This window comes from Cuculus canorus, chromosome 3 (genome assembly GCF_017976375.1).
Source record: "Cuculus canorus isolate bCucCan1 chromosome 3, bCucCan1.pri, whole genome shotgun sequence".
Taxonomy (NCBI): Eukaryota; Metazoa; Chordata; class Aves; order Cuculiformes; family Cuculidae; genus Cuculus; species Cuculus canorus.
The window spans coordinates 48,557,858-48,585,538 of NC_071403.1; the positions used below are offsets into that span (position 1 = coordinate 48,557,858).

At 41.6% G+C, this 27,681-nt stretch overlaps 1 protein-coding gene across 8 annotated transcripts in view; it reads right to left on the minus strand.

Annotated features, from left to right (window-relative positions):
* The window catches only part of ARID1B (AT-rich interaction domain 1B), a 336,332-nt gene extending 308,671 nt beyond the window's left edge, over nucleotides 1–27,661 (minus strand). For 6 of the 8 annotated variants that reach the window (XM_054061624.1, XM_054061619.1, XM_054061618.1 and 3 more), the window contains exon 1: nucleotides 26,026–27,660. In XM_054061624.1, the coding sequence (XP_053917599.1) occupies nucleotides 26,026–27,570 (1,545 nt within the window). In that variant the 5' untranslated portion in view covers nucleotides 27,571–27,660. Of the gene's footprint in view, nucleotides 1–26,025 lie in introns of all 8 variants that reach the window. The other 2 variants (XM_054061620.1, XM_054061622.1) reach the window with 1 other exon arrangement.
* Between the last annotated feature and the right edge of the window lie 20 nt (nucleotides 27,662–27,681).

Below are 27,681 nucleotides of genomic sequence, written 5' to 3' on the forward strand. Positions count from 1 at the left end.
TTTCAACAAGGCCAAGTTTTCAGTCCTGGTCTTTAGATTGACAGTCCAACCATTAAGGTAGGATGCAGAAAAGCCTACAGTGTCTACAAATAGTACCTGACAACTTTTTTTTCTGTTACCTGCTCCTTTTTCCAATGTTTTATGTAGATGTATGTATAAATTCAGCATCACTGCTATATGTGGAAAAATTATTATTCTACACCCACTTGTAAACTCAGTATCACCACCACTTCTACCATCCTCCTAGCCAATACAACCAAATAAACCACCTCATTGTGAAGTACCTGGAGATTCAATTTTACCTTTTCTAAAGTGAAAGGGAAAAAAAAATAGCATTTTCTCTCGGCATTTAAACAGTGTTTTCCTACATATCATGTCTCTAGTCAGACCTGAGGCTGGGGTGCATGCCAGCGTAACCTGAGTAGCAGTCTGACCAAGATATATCAGCTCTTCCTTTTCGGACATTACCGATGTTACATATGCATTATATATGCACTCTTAAGTCATCAATGTATGTTTCACTTCTAACACCAAAACCTACATTTGAAAGACATTTATGAATATGAACAGCACTGGTCACAGTCCCAAAACATGACTTAGTTCTTCAAAGACTGTTTCCCACTCCTCCCTGCCTCAAGACGTTAGAGGTGGGGTTCTTTTCACACTTTACAAAGGTCACAGTGGGATTCAGATATGATGATAGCTCTCTTATACAAGGCACGCAGAATAATTCACTACAAGAGTATTCACATGAGAGATAACTACTCTTCAAGTGAAAGTGTACTTTTTTGTTTGCGTAAACAAAAAGAAATTGGAAGAAGCATTGGTTTGGCTGGCAACAGCAAATGCTGCAATTTAAAGGGGCTATGAGCCACAGCACATCCCAACAACTAATGCTACATCATTTAGCCTATAACAAACATAAGCACAACATTCTCAAGTAGGCTTGCCCTCGAAGTCCTAAAGCTACTGAATACAATAACTCTGTGTTTATTCATTGATCTGCAGCCAAAGCTTCTGTCTCCGTATTAAAAAAAAAAAAAAAAAAAAAAAGCCTCTTTATTAATACCAAAGCCTTGAAACCTCATAATAAAGACAGCTGACAATCAGTTACCAACATTTCAAGAAAGATGGGCATGGAGCTCTCAGCTCTAGGTCAGACATCAAGTTACAAATTTATCGCTAGAGATAATCACACGTATTCAATATAATACAATGACACAGCTGGCATGAGAACGCAACTGGGGAAAAGATAATCCATTCCTAGATAATGCCACCATTTGTATGAACATGTACAAGGACTCCTCAGCCAACGTTTTTACACAACAAAAGCCTATCAAAACACAACTCTCCTTATATGTGTTTCTAATATCCATTTAAGAAAGATGCAATCAACTATTTAAATAGTATTAAAGTAGAGCATTAAATTCTGACTTACACTAATATTAAAATCTGAGGTGATTGGTAAACATGCTTCCTATTTTATTGAAACAGAAAATGTAATGTCTGTACTTTACTAAATTCTAAATTAAAATGTCAGTTGCATAAACACAACAAAGAACAAACAAAAACAAAGAGCTGAGTTCAATATATGCCCCTGATGAAGGAAGTTCAGTAAATAAAACACATACTAGCAAAGATTTAAGAAAAATAGCAATTTTACTTCTCTTAAAGGCTCTGTACACTGTCTGTTGCAGGGAGGTGTTAGAAAGATGATTTCCCACCAAAAACAGAAAGTAAGGAAAAAGGGGAAGGAGAGAAAAATCAAAGCTATGCCTCATCAAAAATCAACTGCTACTGCACTAGAACATTTATAAGTAATTATACAGCAAAAGTCTCTGTGGGGTGGAGGAGAAGGATGTATACATGCCTGTTTTCAAGTCTGCTTCTGGGTCCTCTTAAATACAACCTGAAAACTGCAAGGTTGGTGAGTCAGTCATCCTCTAGTTATTTTGGAGATAAATAAACCTAAATAACTACTAAAGGAACAAATCACAATGAACACAATGAAGAAAATAAACCTGTTTTTAGTGAAGTATACACAACTAACTTCTTCAGTTGCCACTATGAGTGCACGGAAAGGTTAAGACAACATCAAAAGACAACTATATCCACATATCACACCTGAGGGCCAAAACAATCCTATATTTCTGACAGGTTCACATGGCTATACAACTCGAAACTGCTGCCTTTCAAGTTAGTTGCTTTTACTGCTGCCAACTACTGACACACAGGTAATACCCGTATTGCTCTGTATTCAACTGAAGATATGTCATCTGTCCTTATCACACTGAAACAGCCTTCCTCTGTAACGCACTTTACTAATTCCAAACTTCTTCCAGGAGTACTTGGGAATTATCTTTCTGCCTTTTGTTTTCTCCAGCTTGGATGCTCCAAAGATCCTAGTCTCCTAGTAAAAGTGCTCCCCAGCAAGTTACAAGTAATTTCTAGTGCAGCAGAATTTAGGGGTTTTTACACATCTTCTAGCAAACCTATCTGCAATCATACAAATCACTGATTCCAGCTGCTTCTCCAGCTTGCTGCCAGACTGTGACCACGCTTTAGCTACTTTCATCCACAGTCCAGAATCAGAACTTAGAACTATCCATGTAGGGTGGCTTTTGCACCAACAAAACAGCTTTGGTGCAGGAGCACACGAGAGACAGGCACAGTTCTTAGTCTGCCATTTCTGCTACCAAAATAGTAACCATCAGCAGAAGAGCAAGGCAGAAAGCAAGGAAAGAGTCTCTTGAAGTTCCCAGGATAGATTCACCAGAGGATGTCACACAGCCCTAAGGCCTCCTCATTGGCCAATAGCATGGCTCAACAAGGAAGAGAAAAATCCATTCATAAACCCTGAAAACTCAAGTTAAAAAAAGAAAAGCCCCACCCAGAATACCAGTTACTTCTATTTTGTCTGGCAATGAGGTTCTCAGCTTCCTAGACAAGTAAACACCTTCACTCACTGTGCCTGGCTGCCATCTGGAACTTGAAAAAAATTTCCTTACCTACTTTGTACAGCTCTTATACAAACACAGGGTTAGATGGACAGAAAAGGATGTACTAAAAATAGTGTCTGTCAGGCAAGCAGCAGAGAGCAGCCTCAAAATGGAATGAGGGGAGCTCTGCAGGAAGGCTCCCTGCAGAGAAGTACTGGAGTAGTAAAAGGAAATGTAGAAAGTTCTGAAAACTAGTAAGTGACAAAAGAGGGGGAGGGAAGAGGAATAAAAGAAATCAATCCGCATCCACTTCAAATTTTAAAGAAGAATCTTCCTAAACCTGATAAATATTCAAGTAGACGCAAGTATTATAGATCTGAATACACTTCCTCAGTTACTTGGCTTCCTTAGTACAAATAAAATTAAAGGTTAGATGTATTTAATTGCTGGAAAGGGTACTAGTTGAGCAAGTGACATTATGGACGCTGGGGAGAACAGTGTCCCCACAAAAAGGTGTTACCAACCACAGCTAGGTCACAGGCCAGAAGTACATACAGTTAGCTGCAGATTTGTTCCACTCCAAGTGTTATATATAGTTCCATATTAACACACACACACACACACAAAGGTATGCTGGTCATATATCTTCAGCATTTATAGCAAATTATTAATCAAGCCCCACCTGAAACAATTTGTTAAATTGATTTTAATCACTGGGCCTCTCATGTGAAGCTTTGTATAATCAGCATTTCATTTACAAAATTAATTGCCTGATTGATTCTCAAGAGGCAGTAGCTGTCATTACACTGCTGTCATAACTTTTGAGTAGGGGTGTCACAACACTGAATTCTGACAGTATGAAGAGCGCTGCTATTTAAAAATTGAGGGCGGGGAGGCAGGGGGGAAACAAATACAGTGATTTCACAGAATTGTTCTTTCACCCGATGGAATGTTAAAACCATATCCCAGCCATTTCAGCCAGCCTCCTCGTTTTCCATTTACTCAATAACGTGCTACTCAGCTATTCAGTCTCTTTTCTTAGAGGCAGGTTCATTTAATTCAATTTTATCATAGTTGCGGCTGCATAAAATGAGTTTGTTGTTGAATATACAAAAGACTTAATCACAGGCCACTCTTAAGGTTATTTGTAGAGCACAGTTTGACTTTCAAATATGCAGAATTTTTTTCCATGTTCACAACCTTCTGGAAAGCTATTCTTCACTAGATTTTTTTTGTTTGTTTTAAGCAGAGCAAAGGAAAACATAACAGAACTTATCTGGGAGCTCCTTTAGAAAACTTTGTTTCTCCGCAAGTATTTTATGGTATGTATAAGCCAGGAAGCCCTGTCAGAGTTGGAGGCAATGCTCCTACACTTGCTGTAGCTACTTCCATACCCATCGCTACTACGTTCTCAGAAGAGAACAGTGCTCTGAAGAGGCAGCACAGGCCAGCAGCATTTAGGGTACTGAGTCATAAGACAGGGCTTCTATTCCTGGCTCAGCAGCTGATCTGCTATGCAAACACGAGCGCAACGCTTCACCTTTCTGTGATTGGGTTTTCACTCTCCTAATAACAAGCAGTATATGCGCTCTTAACAGGGAACAAGATGTGAAGACTTTGAAGAGACTGATGTCAGTTATTACCAACAAGAAACAGGACTAGGAGTCAGAACTGAGTTGGTTAAGGGAGAAAAAAATCTAGAAGCTTTCAAAAAGGAGATGTCTCATTGTAGTCTGTAACAACGTACTCTAAATTTTCAGAAGCCTACCTTCAATAGGAAAAAGGTGTCTAGAAACATTAAAAAAAAAACAAAAAAAAAAACAAAAAAACCCTTAAGTTTCTGCTAGATCACTTGGAACAGTATTAATGCCTTTGAGAAACTGACCTATTTCTAAGAGAAGTCCAAAAATAAACCCCTCTACTTCTCAAATTCAACCTTATGCACTAGATTTCACCAAGTACTCCTGGATGAAACATATTTAAAATTTCTAGGCCATGTTCTGAGATTATACTATTATAATCAAAAAAAGCAAAAGACAACTCTTCAAAAACTGAACTGTACCTACTGCTGCCATTTGTAATGAACCTTACCAGAACACAATTCCAAAATAAATCAGAGTCCAGACTGCACTACAATCTCGAGGATACTCCAGAAAGCTCAGCCTCCCTCTTTCCTTCCTCCCATTCCTCCCTTCCCCCACCCTCCAGCTCTTACTGTCATCCCTGACTTCTGTCAAAGTTTTGTCTTCCACACCTTTCTGCAAAGTGCGCTGCCACTCTCTTCCAGGCACACAGCATAAGTTGCTTTGGTTTGAAGACTCTAATGCAATTTTCTTCTCTTTTTGCAGGTCTTCAATTTCATGATGAATAAAATCAGAGCAGGGAAGGGGGATACAACAACAACAACAACAAAAAAAAAAAAAAAAAACAACAAAATAGACAGGATACTGTGATAAAGAGGTATAACGGGATACCAGAATGGAAAACTCCACCGGGAAAACAAAAGCACTAAGTTGCTTTCCCTTTTCAGAGCCATAGCATGAAATGGCAACTAAGGGAAGCTCAGAAAGTGCTGGCCACACTGAGAAATGGTTGCCAAATAGCTTTAAGAGTCACATTCCTCTGCCATGGCAGGAAGAAAAGCAGCTCAGAAAAAGGAGAAAAATCACGTCACACCAAATGATAACAGACTGGGACATTAAAAGCAAGTGTAAAGCACTGACTTTCTGCATTTGTTGGTTTCTAGCTTCACAGCATGTAGCTTACTCATTAATCTAGCGTGTTCTCTTTTCAACCCTAACTTCTCTTCATTATTACGATTATGTAAGCAATGGTCTTAAATAAGAAAACAGGGGAAAGCCCCTAGCTAGAGCCAATATATGCAAAATTCCTAAAAGATATATTTAGGATCAGGATAATTGGAAGGCAAACTCAGCTCTGTAACAGAAGCCTTGTCACTTCTTCAGCTGCCAAGAAACTGTTCCTCTTGTAGCATACTTTCTATGTTAAAACTGTTTCCTGTAGAGACTAAAAAAACTTTGTTGTAAATAATGCAAAATACTAATAGTTACCTGGAAACTAATCAGTTCATCTTTTTTTTAACGACTGTTCTATAACGGTTCCTGTATCATGTTGGTTTAACATCATAAAAATCCACTGTCCCAGTTAGAGACATACCAGCAGCGTCAGCTCAGTCCAAGGGTCAACCAGATACAGATAATGAATCTGGGGTTAGACACCCACGTTGTGGTGCTGGAGCAACCGATTTTTGGCAAGTAGCTGCCTGTGATTATTTTGCACTCATAATGATCTTCCTCATCAGCACAGACACTGTAAGGAGCATGGAATTAGCCTTCTGGGAAGAAGCAAAAGAACTAAAAATTCACCAGCAGCAGGTGATTTAAAGCATCAGAAAAACACCTTTTTCCAGTAGTTAAAACAAAAATTTTAACTTAATATAAAAAAAAAAAAAATCGATAACCAGAACAAACTACAGTTAAGTAGAAATTTTCATTACTGATCAAAAAAAATTAATAGTTAAGTAATAAGTTAGAATAAGCACTAGACCGAAGGTCAAAGCCCCTTTATTACTTCAGAGAACAATGTGATTGGAAACCATGAATTCACACACATGCCTACTTTTACACCAGCTCTTTTGTATAATGTAGCTGATTCCCAAGTATCATTTTACAATTCTGATTAGGTCTTACAAAAATCTTGTTTATTAAATTGCTTTCTTTAGGCATGCATAGCTGCTAATTTGTTTCCAACTAAATCATGCATCATCTGAAAAAGATTACACTGCAACAGCAAAACAACACTCCTGGGATTATGCTTCATCTGGATTTTAGAATTAAAAGGATAAATATTACAGGAGTTGTAAATTTCCCTTTAAAAGCGGTGGTAGTGAGAACACCCTGCAACAGGGTAATTCCAAACAGAACTATTACTGTACTTAGCAAGTAGCAGCCTTCTGAAACACACAGAGCAAGTCAAAAACTCTCTATCTGTTCAGCTTTAAACTTCAATTTCTACAAGCAAAAAAAGATACTTCTCTTTAGATCAACATATATGTATTTATACAAACATATTCTGTAAGCAAGATAAATAATGGTAGCAAAAAAAATAAAAGCTCTGCTGATTTGGAAACATTATCAGCTCCAGTACTCACAGGTTTTAAACAAACTTAAAAAGTTGCAGAGAATTTGGGAACGACTCCCACAGAACTCTGCAGAATAGACCTCTAAAAACATACCTGGATATTAATACAAAGTTCCCTATGGCTCACTCAGGGAAAAAATTCTGACCAGTCAGATTCTGGTTTAACCCTAGCACTTTCACCTACTTCTCGCTCAGAAGAGGCAGAAGTTGCTAAGTCTTCATTGCTCTTTTCACTATCACTCCAAAAGGGACAAATTATTCCACAAAACCAGCAAACTATGAAGCATCCTAGAGAATCTCAGCACAAAGAAACACAGTCATGTAACACATGCATATGGGTAAGAGCAAAAACAGAAAAGTAGGCTTAATCATGAGTATAAACACCTCTGCAATAAATTATCTGGGATGTTCAGAAATAAGTGCATGGTTTTAGTACAGCTACTATCCAGAACTTTTGGTTTCTATACAAAGAAGGCATGTCTTTCAATAAGCAATCATGATTCCCTTTTAATATCACACTATTTAAAATTAAATTAAAAATCACCACTTGAGACATATCTGGTCTGAGAAATACAAAACCTAGAAAGCTGATCTACTTCTTCAATATTTCTCATCCAAAACCCATCATTTAACAAGAAACTTGACTATGCCATATTCATAGAATTTTCTCCCCTCTCCCACAGCAGAAACCATCTTTTTCAAATTCTGTCTGCCTGAAAACTCTTGGCTTCTTTCCACTTCTATGCCTACCACTTATTTGCCAGTCCTTAAGAGCCCACACCAGTCGTCATGTGGAAACACCAACATAGCTCTCCTAAAAGCACTTCAACTGAACTCATTTATTTGTTAGAGAGGATACGCAGGATTAATGAGCCCCTTTTTGGCACAACCAAAAATACAGTATTCCCAACTTCCTAAAATTACCATATGTACAACAGAATTCAAACAAACAATCAGATTAAATGAGAAGAAAGAGAAGAAATTACTGCCTCTATAAACATGGAGGCAGTACAGGTATGGGAATCTTTCCTGTACATCTAAGTGAACTACGTCTGAGGGCAACAGCAATTTGAGTATAATTACAACTAATTTTTCTCCCTTCTCCAAAGGTGTAACTTACAGTAGCCTCTTCCTGCAGCTGAGGAAGGCAGAAGACGGTTCATACTGTCAAAATCAGTTGGTTTAGTCAGAAGAGGTCATTTAGCAGCAAAGACAGATGCTTCTCAGCTGATATAACGAAAAGGCAAAATAGAGCAAACAAGCCGAAAGACTCATTTTAGCAACAGAGTATCTGCAATTCCAATTTTAGGTATTGTTCAATTTAGAAAGATGTTATTCATCTGACAGTCATTTGCAAACTTCAATTTAGGATTAAAGAGCTGCAGATACCATGTTTAAAACTCTGAAACGTACATTCTATTTATTCTTCAAAGAAAAAATATCTTTTCTTAAAGCCGCATCATTCATTTCATATCTAACCTGGCATTTCAGCTAAACTCAGCTCTTCTGCCAAGTACTATGATTTCTTGAATACATTCTTCCCCTTCTCCCTTTACACTCCTACCCCTAGCTTTTTTTGCTCAGCTCTTTCACACAGAAAAAGAAACTGAATAAAAAAAGGAAAACTGAAACTGATTATACACCAGAAACACTGTCAAGGATGAAAAGGAAACGCTGCACATTTTTAAACTAAATTGCTCAATGCCCAGGAAGATGAGACACTGGTTACAAAGCTAGCACAGAAAAAGAATCACTTCAGGAAGGAATACACCTGAACAACAGACTACCAGTGGAAATTAGAAACGGGCATTACACTCAAAACTACACAAACGGCATTAGACTATTCTGACAGAAAGCACTGAGTTTCCAAAAACCAGAAATTAGAACTATGGTCCTTGATATAATCCTGCATGGATCTATATATCCTCTCACATCAACTCTATACGAAGTTCAGCTTTGGGGTTGGGAGGAAGTACACACACAAATAATTCCTTCCTGCTCAGTTTTTTACTACTACAAGACAGAGCAACATCTGTCATGAATGGTTTAGGTCTGTCTTATCCTGCCTCAGAGCAGAGGGATGGATTAAATGACCTCCCAATCTCCCTTCCAGGCTCGCTCTTCTATAATTTGGACAGCATTACATCATCCCTATTTTATTTTAAGACTTCTCCTGTTTCTGCAATTTGCTTTTCATTCGAAGTCATACGCCTCAATGAGACAACATGCATATTGTAACACTACAAACATAGTAGAAATATTGATAAAAGAAAATAAAGAGGACCAAAAAAAGGGAGGTTTTTTCCAAACTACTCATTCCATGAGAAGTAAAAAAGATAGGTAAGAAAAATTTATTCTAAGGAATTTATGTTGATATTTGCAGAAACTGCTAAAATACTCTGAAGACATGCTTACATATTTCTATTTTTGAAGAGATGTGAAGGTAAGGATGACACATCCTATATTCTAAGCCGCAAAGGAAATACAGGCAGAAGAGAACCAGAGAAGACGGCCAACATCAAAACACCATCCGTGTGCCTCTCCACCCATGTGCACCTCTCCAAGTACCCACTTCTCACTGAACCTGGCAAGAGAGATCACCCCTACCAAACATATTCTATACAACGCTGCCCTTATTCCAACTGCATCACATATCGACAGAGTACCTGTACCCTCCTCTCATTCTGCAGCCAGTCTGAGTTACTCTTTGTACAATTTGTGCCCATCAAGTCAACTATACTCCTGACTGTCTTGTATGAAGATCAATAAAATTTCAGCAATTCTCCAAACAATTAATATTTTTGGAAGCTTTTTTTTCCAACTTCATCAAGGAAGCTTCCTTCTCTGATCCACAGAGATGCATGCAATTAGAGCCACAGTCCAACAAAACTTGAGGAATAATGAGAAAGAAAAGACAAAAAGAGTCCAACACAATTCATTAGGCAGCCACAGACTATTCCACCTGTTGCGTTGTACACTGGATATTTGTAAAACCACAGAGGGGGGAAAAAAAATGCAGACACATCCAAGCAGCTAGGAACATGAATTTTGATCCCTTTTATACCCTATTGTTATCCACAACCCAGGAAGCTGTTAATTGGCCTAAGTAATTGGTTTAAATACCCAAGTTCCATTATAAAAATATACTATGAAAGTGCTTAGACACTTATCACAACCAAGAAATTCTTAACTAAAGTTCAAAGCTGAAAAGGCACTAGGGACTCGGCTACACTGAAGGAAAAAATGCATAATTATACCAATATAACTAGCTCAGTATGGAAACTTACTCCAGTATAAGAGTACCCTTTCCCACTTAAGCTTACGTGCACTGGAAGCAGAATAAGACAAAACATGAAAACTCTTATTCTGGTACAAGAGTGTCTTCATAGGGAGTTATATTGGTATAATTATAGCATGTAATTATAGCACATAGTTGTACCGTTAAACGTCCTTGTGTAGACAAGCACTAGGTGCCCAGTCCACATACATTTTCTAGAAAAAGAAATGGTTATCAAATTCCAATAGAGGCGCATAAAATACTTAGCTTTTATTTTTCTTTGATGAACCTTCTTCATTTTAAAGTGATGAATTACTTCAATTAATCTTCCTTGCAAATGCTTTTCTCTCTGCTGTCCTATACGGTAATAGATTATTCTTCTGGTGAAGGCATCATAAACTAACACTTTGAGAATGGCTGAGATATCTCCCACACTGATTTAGGCTCTCATATAAAGCAAGTGGTGTGAAATCAGGTACAAGGAAAGAATAAGGTGCTGTTTACACATTTGACTGGTAGACTCACACCTTTTATAGTACATCTCCCGTTACTTTAAACAGTCAAGTGCTTCAATAATTTAGTCTCTGTCCTGACAATTTCATTCTCACCTCATCTGCTATAGAAGTTAAAACATTTCAGTCAACCTTGAGGAAACCATGCTTTTCCCCCCAGCCCTCACACATGCTCTGGGGAAAAACTACATCTAAAATGCATGCCACTAGTTGAACTACAAAAGGGAACCATAAAAAATACACAAACTATAAAACTAAAAAATACTTTTCAACATCTTTTGAAAACAAGCAACTTTGCTAAGGATACTGAGCTCGAAAACCCAAGCTCAAGCCAAATAAATTGTCACTGTTTGTGAGAAAGTTCTCTTTAAAAGGGGGCAAACAGAAATACCAGTTATGTCAGCCTCCAAGAAGTAGAAAGCATTGACACTCATCTACAAGGATGTCAGCGAAATTATTAAGAGCAATAATACTTCAGTTCGGGCATTTTAAACACTCTAGTAAGAAAGGTTAAGTAACCCTAGAGATAATTGAGGATTACAGCAACAATTTTGCAGGACGTGTAGGTAGGCCTCGTTCGCAAAATGTGTTTCTTCCTCAATAGCTGTTTTGTAAAAAACTGTACTGCCAAGAACTGCTCTTTGCAGGATACCTATCATCATGTTTTCATTTGTACTTCTGAACAACTGCACCCCCCAGCATTACATCGGGTTTCAACACTTGGGTTTTGGAATACGTCTATAGCACTCCAAACATGCCTTTTTTGCTTCCATGGTCAACAGCTCCCTTGGTAAAGGAGATCGCTCGACCAGACTGTCCCTTCCTTCCTCCTCATGCCCAGCACAGCCTCAGCACTGCCAAAGTATTCACCAGGTTTGCTGTCCTGTGTGATACCTCACACACAGACCCAGTGGAAAGACCAGCAGGAGGACTGCCAAGCTGCAGGGAACACCAGTGCTGGGCGAGGAGAACCACCACCACGGCAGCTCCTTACCAGAAGTGCCCATTTCACCACAGCTGAAATGATAAGCAAGGAGGTTTCAATGGACTGTGAAGCAGCATCTCTGTGACAAAACTGCTGCCTATTTCCAAATCAAAAGCTTGCATCTCTGTACGGAAATTGCGCGTACCTAAGCGTTAAGGTCAACTGATCTGGAAATTCATCCTGGTATATTCAAATTTGCCAGCATGCCTTGTGTCTGCAAATATGCTTGAAAAGAAACACTGACGGTTCTTACACGCAGAAATTTAACATATCAAAAGAAAAGCAACAGCAGGAAGAACTCTGAATACGTATTATTAAAAAGGACAACAAAAAAAGAAATGTATCAAGCTTACGAGGAAATGTGCATTAAAACTATTAGTTCTAATGGGTTAGCAAGATAACGAGAGGAAGGTTAGGCCAGAACCCCAACAGAAGTTGGGAGTCATTTGCCTGTATGATTTGAAAACACTATAAATAGCGGAAGGAATGAATTTCACCTGCCCTTTGCCATCAACACCTGAGTCTATCATTTTAGACTTCCTTAGAGCAAGGGGGAAAATATTTAACTTTAGGAACATGATTCATTAGACCTGCAGTACTTTAGTATGACATGATTCACACCAAGACACACCAAGACGTTTCTTTACACCAAAGAGAAGAAAAGCCCACACGAAAAGATCAGGTATAAATGCCTACAATATATATGGTTAGATGAGTCTCACCTTTGAAATCTAGTACTTCAAAGATACTAAAGGCTTATTTGGCCACTGCAATCAGTGTATTCTATACAACTACGGAGGGGTGGAGAGTGTAATCTTTTACTCTCTGCCTCAGGGTCTTTCCTTTTCAGAAGCAGGATAACAATGATTCCCTGATAAAGAGAAACATTGAGAAATTAAATATCCACCATTATTTACAGAGTAATTTTACACTTGAGATACAGTCTCACGATGAGTTTAAGCTGATAGAAGTCTGTACCACCACCAAAAGGGACTGTCCTGCCCTGACTCCCCCCCACCCCCAGATGAACTGTCCCTTGCCTTACCCCTGTGCTGGAAAGATGGTGCAGGAAATCAGATCAGCTCAATGATCAGGCTGAAAGCTAACCATTCACAGGTTTTGTTTGGCAGGATTAGTTTTCAAGCAAATCAGGGAGCTGATGTGACTCACCATATGACACAAGGGAAGCAGCAGGGAGCTAATAAAAGGGTGGGACTGGTCTTTTCAGCAGAAGTGAAGTCTTCCAGCAGGTTCAGACAACCGTTAGGCTCACTCTTTGGGTAAGATCTTTTAGCAATACAACACTCAATAGAAGAGTATCCAAAGAGTGTGACAAAAGGCTACAGGAAAATGTAGGAAGGTGAACAAATTAGGGTTTCAAGTTTTCCCCAACAAAATGCAATTCTGACTTGATATCTACAGAAGGGACATATCCATTTAGTTCACCACATACTTTCCTATACATTTATGTATTACAAGCTCTCTCCTGCTAATTTGCTCTATTGTTTCAGCCTCTGATCCTCAAAAACCAAGAATAAAAACTGCCTTTCTGAGGAATACCCACTTGAAACTTCTAATGAATGTCTAAAGAATGAACTCAATATAAAAAAATGCTTATTCCCAAGCATTAATCTAAAAATGGCAGACAAAACATGTTACTGAATACTGAGTATCAGATAAGCATTTGGGAAAAAAATACGAACAATAACAGCATTGTCTCCTTCAGGATGACAGAATATATAACCCCACTTCCAGGGATGAAAACTGCAGTTCTACCCATTCCTGGCACCCTGGCTGAGACAACTTGCTTGACTAAGACAGAAAACCATATGCAAGTTAAGGACTTCAAGAAAGTAAAAAGTTCATCAGAAATTGTATTATATTATTTGAAACTTCCGTTATGACACCACGACCAGCTGCAGCCCTTAATGAAAGGCACCTATTTTCTTCCTCCACCTCTTCAAGGACGACATCAACCCCAAGAAAAGAAAATATTCAATTGGATATTTCAAAGGAGTAGAGAGAAGGAACAAACAGGGTATATCAGACTCAGCTTTTTCAAACATAAAAGATAAATAACAATCACAGGTAAATCTGAGAATTTTTTTAAGGAATAAGAATTGCTGCAAATAAGCATCTAAGTTGTCCTAGACGTAAAGCGACAGAATTTGGAGATTGCCATGCAAGAAGATATTAGCCTTTATTCTTCTTTGGATTCCTAAGGTATTTTCCTAGAACAACAGAATCTTAACTAACTTTTTAAACAAGCTTTGTTTACCATCTGAACAAGCTACATCCCCCCCTCCCCAAAGAAAATATGACACAGTGGAATAACAACGAACCATCATTGCCTCTATCTACAGCCCAGCTCTTCTGAGGAGAAATAAAAGGAAAAGAAATCTATGAAATTAAATACCAGAGACTATAAAATTGCATAGACTGCATCTAGCCCATCACATTCACTACTTAATACAGACAATTACCGCAAAGTGTTTCCTCTCCTCAGTTCCTGTCTTTTCTACATTTCCACATACATAGCAACACCACACTGTGATTTTCATGCTGACACCTTTTCAAATATCTTTTGGGCAAATATAGAAAGATTTTTAATTGCAGCTGCCTCCCAGGTAAAAAGTAAAGAAACTGTGCACATAACATTTACATTCCGGCTTGGTTTTGTCTCCTTTGTTTTTGTCGTTTTCTCCAAGACTCCTATTAGTTAGATGATTAGCATTAGAGGAACCTAAAAAAAAAACAAGGCTGGCACTATCACCCACAAGTAACTATTTACATGCTTCCTTCTGTTACCCTGGCAAGTCTTGCCAGATCTGGGGACTCGCTTATTTCTTTGGTGGCTTTTTTTTTTTTTTTTCCCCAATGTCACTTGACCTCCAGTCACTAGGATTACCTTCACAGGAAGCTGCTAGCAAAGACACTCTCCCTGCTGTCACTCCTTCCCCAACAACTTTAGTGCACACATCTCTTGGAGAACAGAATAGAGGAAAATGTAAGTTCAGAGGAAAGGGATAGGTACCAGGGTCACTCAAGAGTTATTTCCTCCCTGAACACATGATCACAGTACTCACTCTCGCACAACTGTAAAATGACAGAAGACAATAAGGATGTGTTTTCCATCACTCCAATGATTTGGAAAGTGAGTAGGGTAGGAATTCGGAATCAAGGAAAAAGAAGCATCACAAGACAAAGGAGCAAAGAAAGATGACAATGTTTGCATAAAGGAAAGCAGTACAACTTCGGGAAAGAGAGAAGTGAGACAGAAACAAATAATCCACAAATAAATCTCTTGCTCTCTGACAGAGAAAATGCAGAGGGAAAAGCCTTGAGCAACCATATCCCACAACAGAGCTGACACACAATAACATTAAGATCTCCAGAAGAAGTAGAGGAACACATCTACCATTCTGCCAAACACACTCTAGCAAAGTAACAGCTCACTCAGGCCTGCCCCAACCCTCCTCCTAATAAGAAACTGGAATGGAGGACTACGCAAAGTCTTCCTAGGGCAGGCAATCCCTCCCCACTGCTTGTTCACGATGCACCACATTTGGCAAGTTCCTCATGAATAACTGAATCCTTAAATGCTACTCCAAATATCAGACGACCAACCCGTGTACCTAAACCTAACACTTTTTGAGGGACTCAGTTAATCCAAGAAACATGCCAATTGTCACCAGCATTCACACATAAAACTCTTGAGAGCTGAGCCTGTAGGAGCCCTCGGATCCCTAGCTAACTCTTGGAAAAAATCTTATTATTTATTTTTAAATGTTGGCAGTTATGCCAACACGTTGAGTACTTCAAGAAAACTGTTCTAAAACACAAGACGGTTTGCTTCGGATGCTGCCCAATCAGCCCCTCCTCTTCAAAGGAAGAGCTCAATTAAGTTGGGAAGTTCTCTTCTGAATGATTTTAAATGGTTCTTCATTGTGGTTGGATCTCAGCTAGTGTAATTGCTATTTATATCAAAACATTAAAAGGTCTGGTTACGGGGTTTATTAGAAAAGCAAAATGTGTTTTTAATACTTAAAAAAAAACCACAACAAAATACTTCATAGAACTATTTTCCCCTGTATTTGCATACCACACGTTCAACAACAAGAGCAGTATTTTACAAAGTCAAAAATCTCAAAAATATCACAAAAGTATAAGCTCCTTCAGTTTTTAGCAGGAAAACACTTTCGTGCCAGGTTGGGGGGAACTATCACAAGTGATGCGTGTTAGCTTCGGGATTTATAAGAAATATATAGATATATAGAGTAAATTAAAACGTAACATGTCAGACAAACAACTACAATATTTCTTTATTAGCACAAATACAATTTTAAATGCAAAAAAAACCCAAAACCATTGCTTCAATGAAACCGCTAGAAACACCAGGCATAACACTGTTTCGAAGATGCGAAGGGTCACACGGGAAGAAAACCTTCCTCGACAGCCAGCCCGGTGACAGGCAGTCAAGAACCGCCGTTCAAAACAAAGCATTCCCCGACCTTCTCCCCTTCCCAGCAGCAGCAGCAGCTCCTCACCTCCGGGCCGGCAGGTGCGGCTGCCCGCACGCCATCTGAATCCCATTTCCTTGCGTTACCTCTGCCCAGGTCAGGGATGAATGGCTGTCAAACTCTCCAAGGAATAAAAAGAAGAAAGGGGAAAAAAAAAAAAAAAAACAAAAAAAAAAAACCAAAAACAAAAAAAAAAAGCCAAAACAAAACCCCAAAAAAACCCCACCAACCCACCCAACCCTTTCTTCCCGAGCAGGCAGCTCCCATTGAGGGAGCACATGGCTCATCTGCATATGTGAAGGTCAGGGCACTCCAGCCGGGGAGGTGAAGAATGGAGCCGCTCACGTAAGGGGCCGCCTCGCACGCCCTGGCCCGCTGCCCGACGAGCGGGATTGTTGAAAAGCAATAGATAGCTTCTGGCAGCGGCGAGGGGAAAAATATTTTGATCATGTGACGCTATACAAGCTAACTAGTTTGCTTCATGTGTGAAACTTTTACAGACGCTACAAATCCCGCGTTTGTAAGCGGCCCCAGAACGCAGCCCGCTCGCCTCTCCGCCCCCGGGAAGCCTCAGCCGGCAGCCAGAGCTCCTGCAGCGCCCAGATCCCTCGGCCGAGCGAAACTCTGCTTCAAAACAAATTACGGAAAGCAGAAGGCAAGCAGCTAACAGCTATCTACATACTTCTGGCATTTTCCATTGCCGCTGAATACACTCGCCTCGCAGAAACCCACCTTTCTGTCCACAGGAAGGAAGGACGGGCTTTGAAATCCAAGTAAAATGCCAAGTAATATTGGTTTGTTATTGCGGGTACACAACCAAAGCGGCCTCAAACGTACCTGCCTGTATTTTTCACAAAATATTTCTTTAAATAGCCTCTACCTGTGACCATCTGTAAACGTCTTAAAGCACCAGCTCTAAGTGGTGAATCCCATTTCGTTTTGCCTGACTTGAAAATTGCAAGCGACTAAGAAACACAGAATTAAAAAAAAAAAAATCACAAAAAAGCACAATTATTTTCAATAAATCTTGCCTGAAAGTAAGACATCAATACCACCACTTCATATAAACAGAATATCCAAAATATTCACAACATAAATTGCTAAACAAAAAAATAACAGAACTCCATACATTCCACCCAAATCAAAGCCTGCAAATAAACCAGCATACTCCTTTGATGCTGTCAAAACAAACCTCCTTATGTTTATTTTTAACTTTAAAAGAATAAAATTTAAGAACTACAAATCCTGTCCTTGCGCTTTCAAAAGACATTTTCAGAGCTGATGTTTTGAGTATCTTGCTTACAAACAAGTTAGTGTGACAAGCTAACCAAATAACATGATCAGTGTTGGGAACACCTAGTCTCAGATCCCATCCAAACAGACAGAGGAAGGTACAGTGCAGACTGGATACTTTCACACATAACACAGATTTAGGCTGCCTATTTATTCTGCACAACACTGTAATTAAAACTGCACATCAAACTCTTAACAATTAAATGAGGCAAATATAATCCTTACTTTAACATACGGAAATTGAGGTACCCAATAGTGAAACCAGCTACCTTTAGATCACGCAGACAGCTATCCAGAATTCCTGCACCAATCCTGTACTAATATAATTTTCCTGAAGTCACATAATTTACTTACAATGGCTGAATTCACTGCTTTTGTAAAGAAGGCACTATTCCACTTCAATCAATCTGTGAATTAAAGCATGTCCACACTGGGAACGGCACATATGACTACAATTATGTTTTAAAACAAAATCTCTCCTTTTGGGATTTTCTGAACCAATTTTCTTTCTTTACTCTAGCAAACAAAAAACAATGATGCTCAAACTTCAGGTCCTTCTGTGAAAGCCAGCTGTACCGTTGCTATAGCAAGACAGCCCTCTCTTTCCTGCATAACATAGATCGCTTTGTACTTTTAGAACATGACCAAAACATGTTGTGGAACTATCTATTTTGTGAAAAACTCATCGAGTTACCTCGATCCTGGCAGCCATACCTGTAAACCCTTCAGGAGAGACTACATGAAAAGGCTGTTGTTTTGTCAGTGCAGATACAGTACCACCCAAATGGTAAGCTAAACACAAAAAGGTTTGCCACAACCCATATTAGTCAAGGATGCAATTAATTCCTGAACCTAACTATGTAGCTGCAATAACAGAACTTCACAGTGGACCTAGCCACATGGTCTTTAAAAGGGCAAATAAACCAATTCAGTAAGTTGGCAGAATCAAAACCATTTTGTAGCTAACAGGTAAAAAATTTCTCACACCTAAAAGAAATCCCTGCTACCCAAGATTTTTTTTTTTTTTTTTGGAGTAAGTAGGTACCTAAAATAAATTCCAAACAAAGCTCTCACAGAAAAAAAAAATCCTGATTGTGACAGTTTAGAGTAAAAGATTACAAGACCCTATTAGTAAAAGAACTAACACTACCTCCTAAAAAAAGGAGCGGGGATGTTTACACATTAAAGGTTTTTTTCCATTTTGATTATTATTATATTTAGCAAACATGCTAAAGAAAATAAGTAACAGACAATAATGTGGATGTCTAGTTTCTTAAAAAAAAACCCAACCAAACAAAAACCAAGCATAAAATATTTGCGGAAAATTCCTTCCCTACCCCACTAATGGTCAGAAAGAAACTGCTAGGGGTGGCAGGGGGAGATCAGTGACACAGCCCTACAGATGGAGGTGTCAGAGGGCCTATCACTCACATGGATGTCTTCATAAACTATTATCAGATCACAAACCTAAATTCAGTCTCTTTTCAAGTCAGAGAAGGCAACAAAGCAAGGGGGAAGACAGGGCACAGCAGTGAATTCTTAAATGCAGAACACCATTTCACAACTGGGCAAGTTCAGGTGCAAAAATTAATAATTCTTGAAACTGGAGGAAGGAATAAATACATTACATACTTCCACACGTGCTCAGTCCTGCTGACATAGTTACTAAACCCACCATGACTCAAATGCAAGAAGTAATATGCAGGTAGATCAAACACTGATAGCTCCGTACTGAAAGCAATTCCTTACACACTGCAGAACCATCAAACACCATTTTATATCCACAAATTGAATGGGTACTCAGACATTCAGCAGCCTCGTGACTCGGTTTGGTAGTTTAAAAGGAAATTAACATTTCCACTATTCACGGAATATAAGTGCATAATGTATCAACATTCTTTCAAATCATACCCCCTGAAAACTTTTACACAGATTTTACATTGGTTTTAACAAACATAAATCAAACATTTTGATAATAGCATCTTAACTGACACAATTTTCTAGTTGCAGGTGCCTTCAGATGAAGTAAGCTACCAATGAAGGGAAAACAAAGTTCGCTAAAAGGTACTTTATATTTGTGGTAAGAACAATTCCCACACGAAAAGCAAACTTTATGATTTCTGCATGGAATTTGTTCACTTTAAAAAATGAAGACAATTTATCTGCCAGATGAAGCAATCAGACTTGGTGGTAAGGAAGCCTGTGCATGCACACACACCCCCAGCACGTACTTGTGCTCTCTACATCATATTCATCAGAAGTCAAGTTCTGCAACACCAGCTAAGCTCCTGGGCACTTGTTCAACTCAATTTTCCTCAGAGTTTAATTACTATGAGAAATCAAATGACTTTATATAGATGACATTGAGTACCTAATGATAAAACAGTGCGAGGAATACTTGAAATTCAGATGACGGTGCTTTTAGTATAAGGTGACTATATTGACACAGCAGACAAATCCCTTGTTTCACTCAAGACATTTGTCTTCTCAGTTGTCTGAATAGATGCCTATAAAGCTTAAATTCTCCCACAACAGAATGTGTTCACAGTAAGACTGGGTGTATTCAAAAGCTAAAAGTTATGGCACCAAGCCCCTATTTATTTCTAAGAGACCTCTGTTTTCAGTTGTGTCAAGGTGTGCCTGCCTGCAGGAAGGTGTACGTTATGTGCCTCAATTTCCCCACACTGTGCAACAGGAAGAATCGTCTCTCGCTCCAGTTCACGGCACACTAGAAAGACAGTGTAAAGATCAAACGTGCTTGGAATGTTGCTACTGAGAAAATAAAGGTAGCTAAAGGTAATCCTGTACCAATTAGCCATCTACTGTCCCCAGAAGGACTGTTCACAACTAACACAGATATCTTGGGATACACTTTCCCCTGAGGAAGCTTCCTAAGCTGCAGTGGAACACCATCCTGGATGGGTTTGGCCCTTCAGGAGCTGGCACGTTCCTGGACCACTGGAGGCCAGTCTCTAATCCGGAAGTACAACAACAGAAATCATCCAGCCCTCCTGCAACACAAACACTGTCGCACTGTGCCAGCGCATCAGCATTTGGGTGTAAAGCTGAGCATGAACTGGTATGACTGGATAACAGAAAAATTCAAAAGGTAATCTTATGATCTGAATGGCAAAACATGTATCAGACACACAAACTTTTCAGGTTTAATTAAAAAAATAATATTTCAACTTATTAACAGGTAAGGCTTCTTTAAAATAAATTTTACTCCACTGGCTCCGCAGGATTTTAAAGTATTACATTTATATGCTTCTCTCAGCACTGAGCAATACAAAAACAACATTGCTTAGTACCACTTTTCTATTACCAGTTTTCAAAACAAACTTGAAAACCACTAAGGTATACTTTTAATTTAAGTTTAATTAAAGTCCTCATTCAATCCTACCAAAACATGTATTTAGCACTATGTAAATAGCCCCAAAATTGAAAGAAAAAGAAGTTTTTTCCCAAGTACCTTAATAATCACAATTCTAAAATATATTCTAGCAAGTTAGCCTACCACAAACACATGCTACTGAAATTCTGCAGCCTTGAGCATGCATGCACAGCGAGTGTGGCAACACTATTTTACATATCCACAGAGAATCTTCAAAGCCTCCCGATAAATGGCACATTTTAAAAAAGTACTGAAATGTAACTAGTTAGGACACCAGCACAATCTTAAGGACATAAGGATAAATCAACTACTGCCATTCTCACGTTAACAACGAGAATTTCAAAATACCTATGATAAAATATTTATGGTGCAAAAGTGAGAAAGATAAAGACCTACTAGTAGCTATTGAAACTTGTTTTCATTGCACAAATTTCATCTAGCTTTAACCAAGATACTACGTCAGAATAAAACAGCATCACCTAACAGACCTTACTTACTAATTTCAAAAATTTTATGATACATGTGTAACTAGAAAATTTAGCAATGGATTAAATGCCTTAGTTCTCACCCCCACGGATACAGATCAAAATGCCAAAAAGACAGTAATCAACTGCTCAGTTGCAGAATCCTTACACGACGGAGGCAGTAATACAGCACACCGGTTTTGCATCTCTCTTTTCTTTATTGTACCTCGTACACAGGGTCCTGCTGTTCAACATGTAGACATAAGCGCTACTACAGAAACCAATAACTGAACACCAAACCACAAATTGTCAGATATATGGTCGTAATATATATATAGATGCTACTAACTGAGAATATTGCTATTTGCTTCTTCTAAATAGAAGCTATGTGAATACTAAACTGTTTATTCGAAAATGCACAGGGAAAAATATATTTTATTCTCCCATCGAGCCATCAAGAATCTATTCACCACACTAACAGCTGTTTAATGGCCTTCAGGAACAGGACATGATTCTACAGCCCTGGCTTCGCCACAACTCCCAATATGGGCAATCTATTTGACATAAAAAGAGCTGCAGAATCAGGCATATTCCAAGTTTCTCCGCTGCAAAACAAAACGGCAGATAACACACACAGACTCAGAGCAGCTCGACACATTATTTTCTAACACTTGCTATATACCCTATGCTATACAAGTACTCCTGAAAAGACCCAGATTCCCTCTTTGTGTGTACGCATATGTAGATCTTACACATGTGCACAAAGGAGAAAGATGTATACAAAGCACACACACAGAGGCTAGCTAATGTGTTAAGCTACTGCAGTGTAAAATCAGAAGTGGAGAATAAAAGGAGCCTCAGGACTCTAAATATCTGTACACTGCCAAGGAATTAATCGATAATCAAAATAACTGAACAACAATGTACTAGCATCACACAACTCCTCCACAATCAAATCAATGTATCTGCATGAGCGATATCCGTCTGCTTTGAAAATGTGTGTTTCTTCAGAAACAAGAGGCCTCTTTTTGCAAGCTTACATCTCATCTAACAATTGGGCAAGGCAATTAAATGAAAAGGAAGCAAAATTCTCTTAAATAATTTAATAGTCTGGACACACACAGAAGTCAGATCAGAGTGGGACATCACAGTTCTGCATATCACAAAAATTACCCATGCTGAGGCAAGAATTTCCTGACCAAGTATCTTGCGATGTTGTAGCCTACTGACCGTCCTTTCTCTCTGTTCGCAGCACAATAGTTTCTTATAGGCGTAGGGGCCAATCATCATCTGCTTTGCAACAACACATGACAAGTGAGTATATTCTAACATGTGTTACACATGTAGAAAGTATACACACGATTACTAGAAAAATTTAAGAGAAGCCTTCTGTTCAAATGCTGGACTGAATATTCAATTTTTCTCTTTCACAAAGCAATCTATTTCTCTACTTTATTATAAAGAATACACGGAGACTAACACGTGGGAAATAAAACCATGTACAAAAAATATTGTCTTCTGAAAGCTAACGGTAGGTATTTTTTATTTGGTACAATCTATTTTATACATTAAAAAATGTAAAATCCAAGAAAATATCTTATCTCAATCACTCAATGGTTAGATGGAAAAATCATAATGTAAAGTACAGAGATGACTTGCCTTTATGACAATTATTTTGAGGGAGAAATCATAATAATTACCAAAAAAAGCCTCAAAGAAATTGTGCCCTTGCCAGACTCTTCTTTCTAAGCTGCATCCTAGCTCCTACGGTACCAAAAAAAAAGGAAAAGAAAAAAAGAAAAGAAGAGAAATATGTGAGAGAGGACATAAACCCATAAATACAAGGAAGTATTTCTAAGGGTCACACTGAGGACATAATGAATTTACTCGCACTCCTCCAATAAAAATAAAATATTTCAACAATTTCTGCTGTGAAGAAATAGCACTCTGAACTAACATACACTATGCCTATCTGACGACAATCTTCCTAGCTTCTAAAGCCACAAATTCTGAATTACCTGTGTTTAAAAGCAAGTAGACGATGCAGATATTTTTTAATTAATTATGAAAGGTTATGCATATGAGGCCTCATTACCTTACAGCTTCCAGTGACCCTTTTATCAGTGCAAATTAGAAAGGGTAAAATTAACACTCACAAAAAAGAAAAAATACGTTATTCCCCTGGAAGAAACAGAAAGGAAATTGAATAAAAACTAAAAGTGTGACAGGAGTGGTCTGCTGGAAGCAGACACACTCACACACAGCCAGCCCAACCAGGGTTTCTATTATTATTTTTTCAGGATTAATACACCGTTCGCACTATTAAGCGATGTTTTCTCCAGGTTCTGTTCATTACATTATGGAAAGATCCAGCCATTTCAGGACCTCAAAAGCATACACCTGCATTTGTTCCTGTCAGTCCTCGTTGTTAAAAGCTATTAAAAGATTTAACAGTTCTTAATAGAAAGATCTTGTTGAAGGGAAAAGAAACCCATAAAATTCTAATGCACTACTCCATTTAACACGATTCCCTTTCCTACTGAAAATTCAAGCCTAATCTCACACCTGTGAGAAAAAATAACGAGATCAACAACTCTTGGCGCTTCTTGAAGTACCCTAACCCCAAATCAAACGCAAAAGCACATTTCGCCCCGAATATCTGGATTCGTTGCAGCGACGAAGCCAATGCAGCCTGTGACAGAACGGCTCCTTTTTCCCTTCTTTGTACCATACACGGCGATTTCTCACCTACAGCAGCTACATCCAAACGCGATTTTTTTTAAGAGGCACGCACAGGTTAGGCATCAAGCTAATAGAAATGTAATGAAATTAGTATTTGGATCAAATCTGTTTTTTAAAAAAAGGAGGACTCTAATCCCTTGCATAATATCCATGAGATGCAACATTACAAAATGTTTCTAGAAGCACAAGCGCAACTTGAAATCCCAAATCCTCGTCCAAGCGCTGTTCCTACCAGGTGCTCCCCTACCGCCTCCAATTAGCACAGAATTCAAAAAGAAAAAAAACCCCAAAAATAAACAAATCGATGCCGAAAAACCCCACGCTATCTGACCAAACTCGGGGGGGAAAGGGGGGTGCGGGGAGCTCTGCGGCGATGCCGAGCCCGGGCGTGCCCGCGGTGTTTGTGGCGGGGGTTTCGGTGCCTGCGCCGCTCGCTCCGCTATTTACATCAGCGGCGCGAGGTGCCCAATGGCGAGCGGGGAGCCAATCAGATGGCAGATTAGATGTCAACTCGGAGGCAGCTGTCTGGAGACGGTTGCAGCCAGTTTACCTCCACAATTCAAAATTCCGAACCTGGAGGAGGAGACCCGGTCGCTCCGAGGCACCGGTCGCCCTCCCTCCCTCCTCTTCCTTCCCTCCCTCCCGCACGGCGATGCCCGAGCCGCAACACCGCGACCGCCCCCGAGGGCAGGCGCCGCGCCACGGCCCCATCCATCCATCCATCCATTCATCCATCCATCCATCAGCGCGGTTACCGGGCTGGGACGGGGAGGGAGACCCGCCCGGTGCCCGCGCTCCTTTGCTGACGCCAAGCACTTTTCCTTTCATTTATTTTATACGTATATATATTTTTTTCCTTTTGGTTTTTCTCCCCCCTCTTTTCCCGGTTTGGATTTCCGCGTGTGTTGGGGGAGGATGGGTAGAGAAAGAACAGGGGGGGCGGAAAGGGGGGGGGGGGAGGAGGGAGAAGCGCAGCTGCGCGCGCGCGCACCCACGCGTGCCTCGGCGGGTGGGCAAGTGGCCCCTTCGGGTCAGTGGCCCCAATCGCGGGAGCGCGCTTTATCCCACAGGGGAAAGAAGAAGGGTAAAAAAAAAAAAAAAAAAGGAAAAAAAATTAAAAAAAAAAAAAAGAAAAAAAAAAAAAGAAAAAAAAGCAAGCTCCCGGCCGCGTTCCCTGGATCTCACTGCGGTGACTCCACCAGTGAGAGTAATTTTTGCTAAAAGCGTGCAACAGTGCGACTCGTTCTGTTCAAAAACATGACAGGTTAAAAAGGCAGAGAAGGGAAAAAAAGAGGGGTGGGGGGGGAAACCAGCAGTAAAAAAAAAAAAAAAGCCCCGTGGAAGATAATGGACGTGATCCCTCGGGAGCCCCGCGGGTCCCGCACGCCAAATGCAGCCCCCGCCCCCGTCCCGAGCCGCTCGTCCTCCGGGCCCTCCGTGTTCCAAAGTGGAGGGGGAATAAAAATAAGAACCGGGAGCGCGAGTCCCCCTCATCCCGGGCGTCGCGCATTGTGCGCCGCTCGCCCTTGCTGGGGAAGCACAGAGGAACCGGCCGGGGGGGGGGGGGCGGGGAAGGGAGTAGAGAGGGGAAATAAAAAGAAGAAAAAAAGAACAGAGAGGGGGAATAAAAGAGAGAGCGGGTCGAGGGGAAGGAAAAAAGTGAATTGTAAAGCCAGCGAGCCCCATCGGCGGGTGTGCGGGAGGCGGGGAGCCGCCGCGAATGGGGCGCGGGGGTTACCTGGGTCCTGCCGATGGCCTGGCCGGTGCTGCCGGGGCTCATCGCCGGATGGTTCCTTTGTTGCGCCGCCGCCCAGGCCGGGTTCGCCGCTCCGTACTGGGCGCCCATGTCCTTGCCCATGCCCATGCCCGCTGCCTGCTGTCCGCCCGGGGCGGCCGCCGCGGGCTGGGGCTGCGGCTGGGGCTGCGGCGGGGCGCCGGGGCCGCCGTAGTCGGGGTATCCGCTGCCGTAGCTCCGCATCATGGGGCTGGGGGACGTGAGCAGCTGGTTCAAGGTAGGGGTGGCCCCGGACGGGTGCTGGCTCTGCCCGGAGAACCGCGCGAAGCCGCCGGCCGCCGCTCCGCCGGCCGCCTTGCCGGGGCCCATCATGATGCCGCCGCCCGGCTGCCGCGGGGCGCTCAGCACCCCGTACCCCGCCGCCGAGCCCCCGTAGCCGCCGCCCGCCCCGCCGCCCGCCGCGGCTCCCGCGCCGCGGCCGTAGCCCGGGTAGTGGTTGTACTGGCTGTTGGGGTACCCTTCGTGGGAGTTTTGCAGGGGGTCCATGGCGTTGGGGGCCGCCGCGGGGTGCATTATCCCCATCCCGGGGCTTTGTTGTCCGCCATGTTGATCAAAGCAAGGCCCGGCGCGGCCGGCGGCAGCGCTGCCGGCGGGGGCAGCGGCGCTGCCATAATAGCTATTGAACTCCGAGACACCCACCGCGGAGGGGCCGCCGCCGCCTCCCCCGCCGCTCCCGGCGCTCGGGGGCGGCTGCTGCTGCTGCGGCTGCTGCTGTCCGCCCAGGGGTCCCAAGCCGGGGTGGTCGTAGCGGCCGCCGCCGCCGCCGGGCTCGCCCATCTTGCCGGGCATCTCCTCCTCGTCGGCGCTTTTATTCAGCGCTGGCTGCGGCGGCTGGGGGGGCTCGGCCTGAGCGCCCAAAACACTGTCTTTGCCTCCATGTTGCTGCTGCTCCATGTCTGCGCCGGGCTGAGCAGCGCCGCCACCGCCGCCGTTGTTGTTGCCGCCGCCGAGGCTGCCGCTGTTGTTGTTATTCTGCACGGGATGGTGCTGAGGCGGCGGCGGCGGCGGGAATTGATTTAGCTGCTGCTGTAGTGCATGGTGGTGGTGGTGGTGGTGGTGGTGGGCACGGTGGTGGTGGTGGGCATGGTGATGGTGGGCATGGTGGTGGTGGTGGGGCGGCGCGGCGGGGCGATCGCCTCCGACGCTCTTCAGCTTGTGGTTGGGGAGCAGCCCCGTCTCCATGGCCGGGTTGGAGGAGGAGGAGGAGGAGGAGGAAGAAGAAGACGAAGAAGATAACGCAGAGGAGCTGCCGCCTTCTTTCAGAGCCGGCTCCGAAGAGGAGCCGCCGCCGGCGCCGTTGTTACCGGCGGGAGACGCGTTATTGGCCATGTTCGCGCCGTGGCGGTGGTGGAGATGGGGATCTACATTATTCACGGCGCCGCCGCCGCTGCCGGCCGCCGGGCTCCCCTCTCCGGCCCCCGGGCTCGGGGCTTTGCCCTTGCTCTTGTTCGCACCCGCCGGAGTCGCTGCGACTTGCGCTGCCATCATCACCGCCCCATCGCGGGCCCGGCGAAGCGAGCGCTGGCGCCAGGGACTGACGGCGAAATAAAGGGGAAAATGAAAAGGAGATCAAGTGAAAAGAAAAAAGTAAAACAGAAA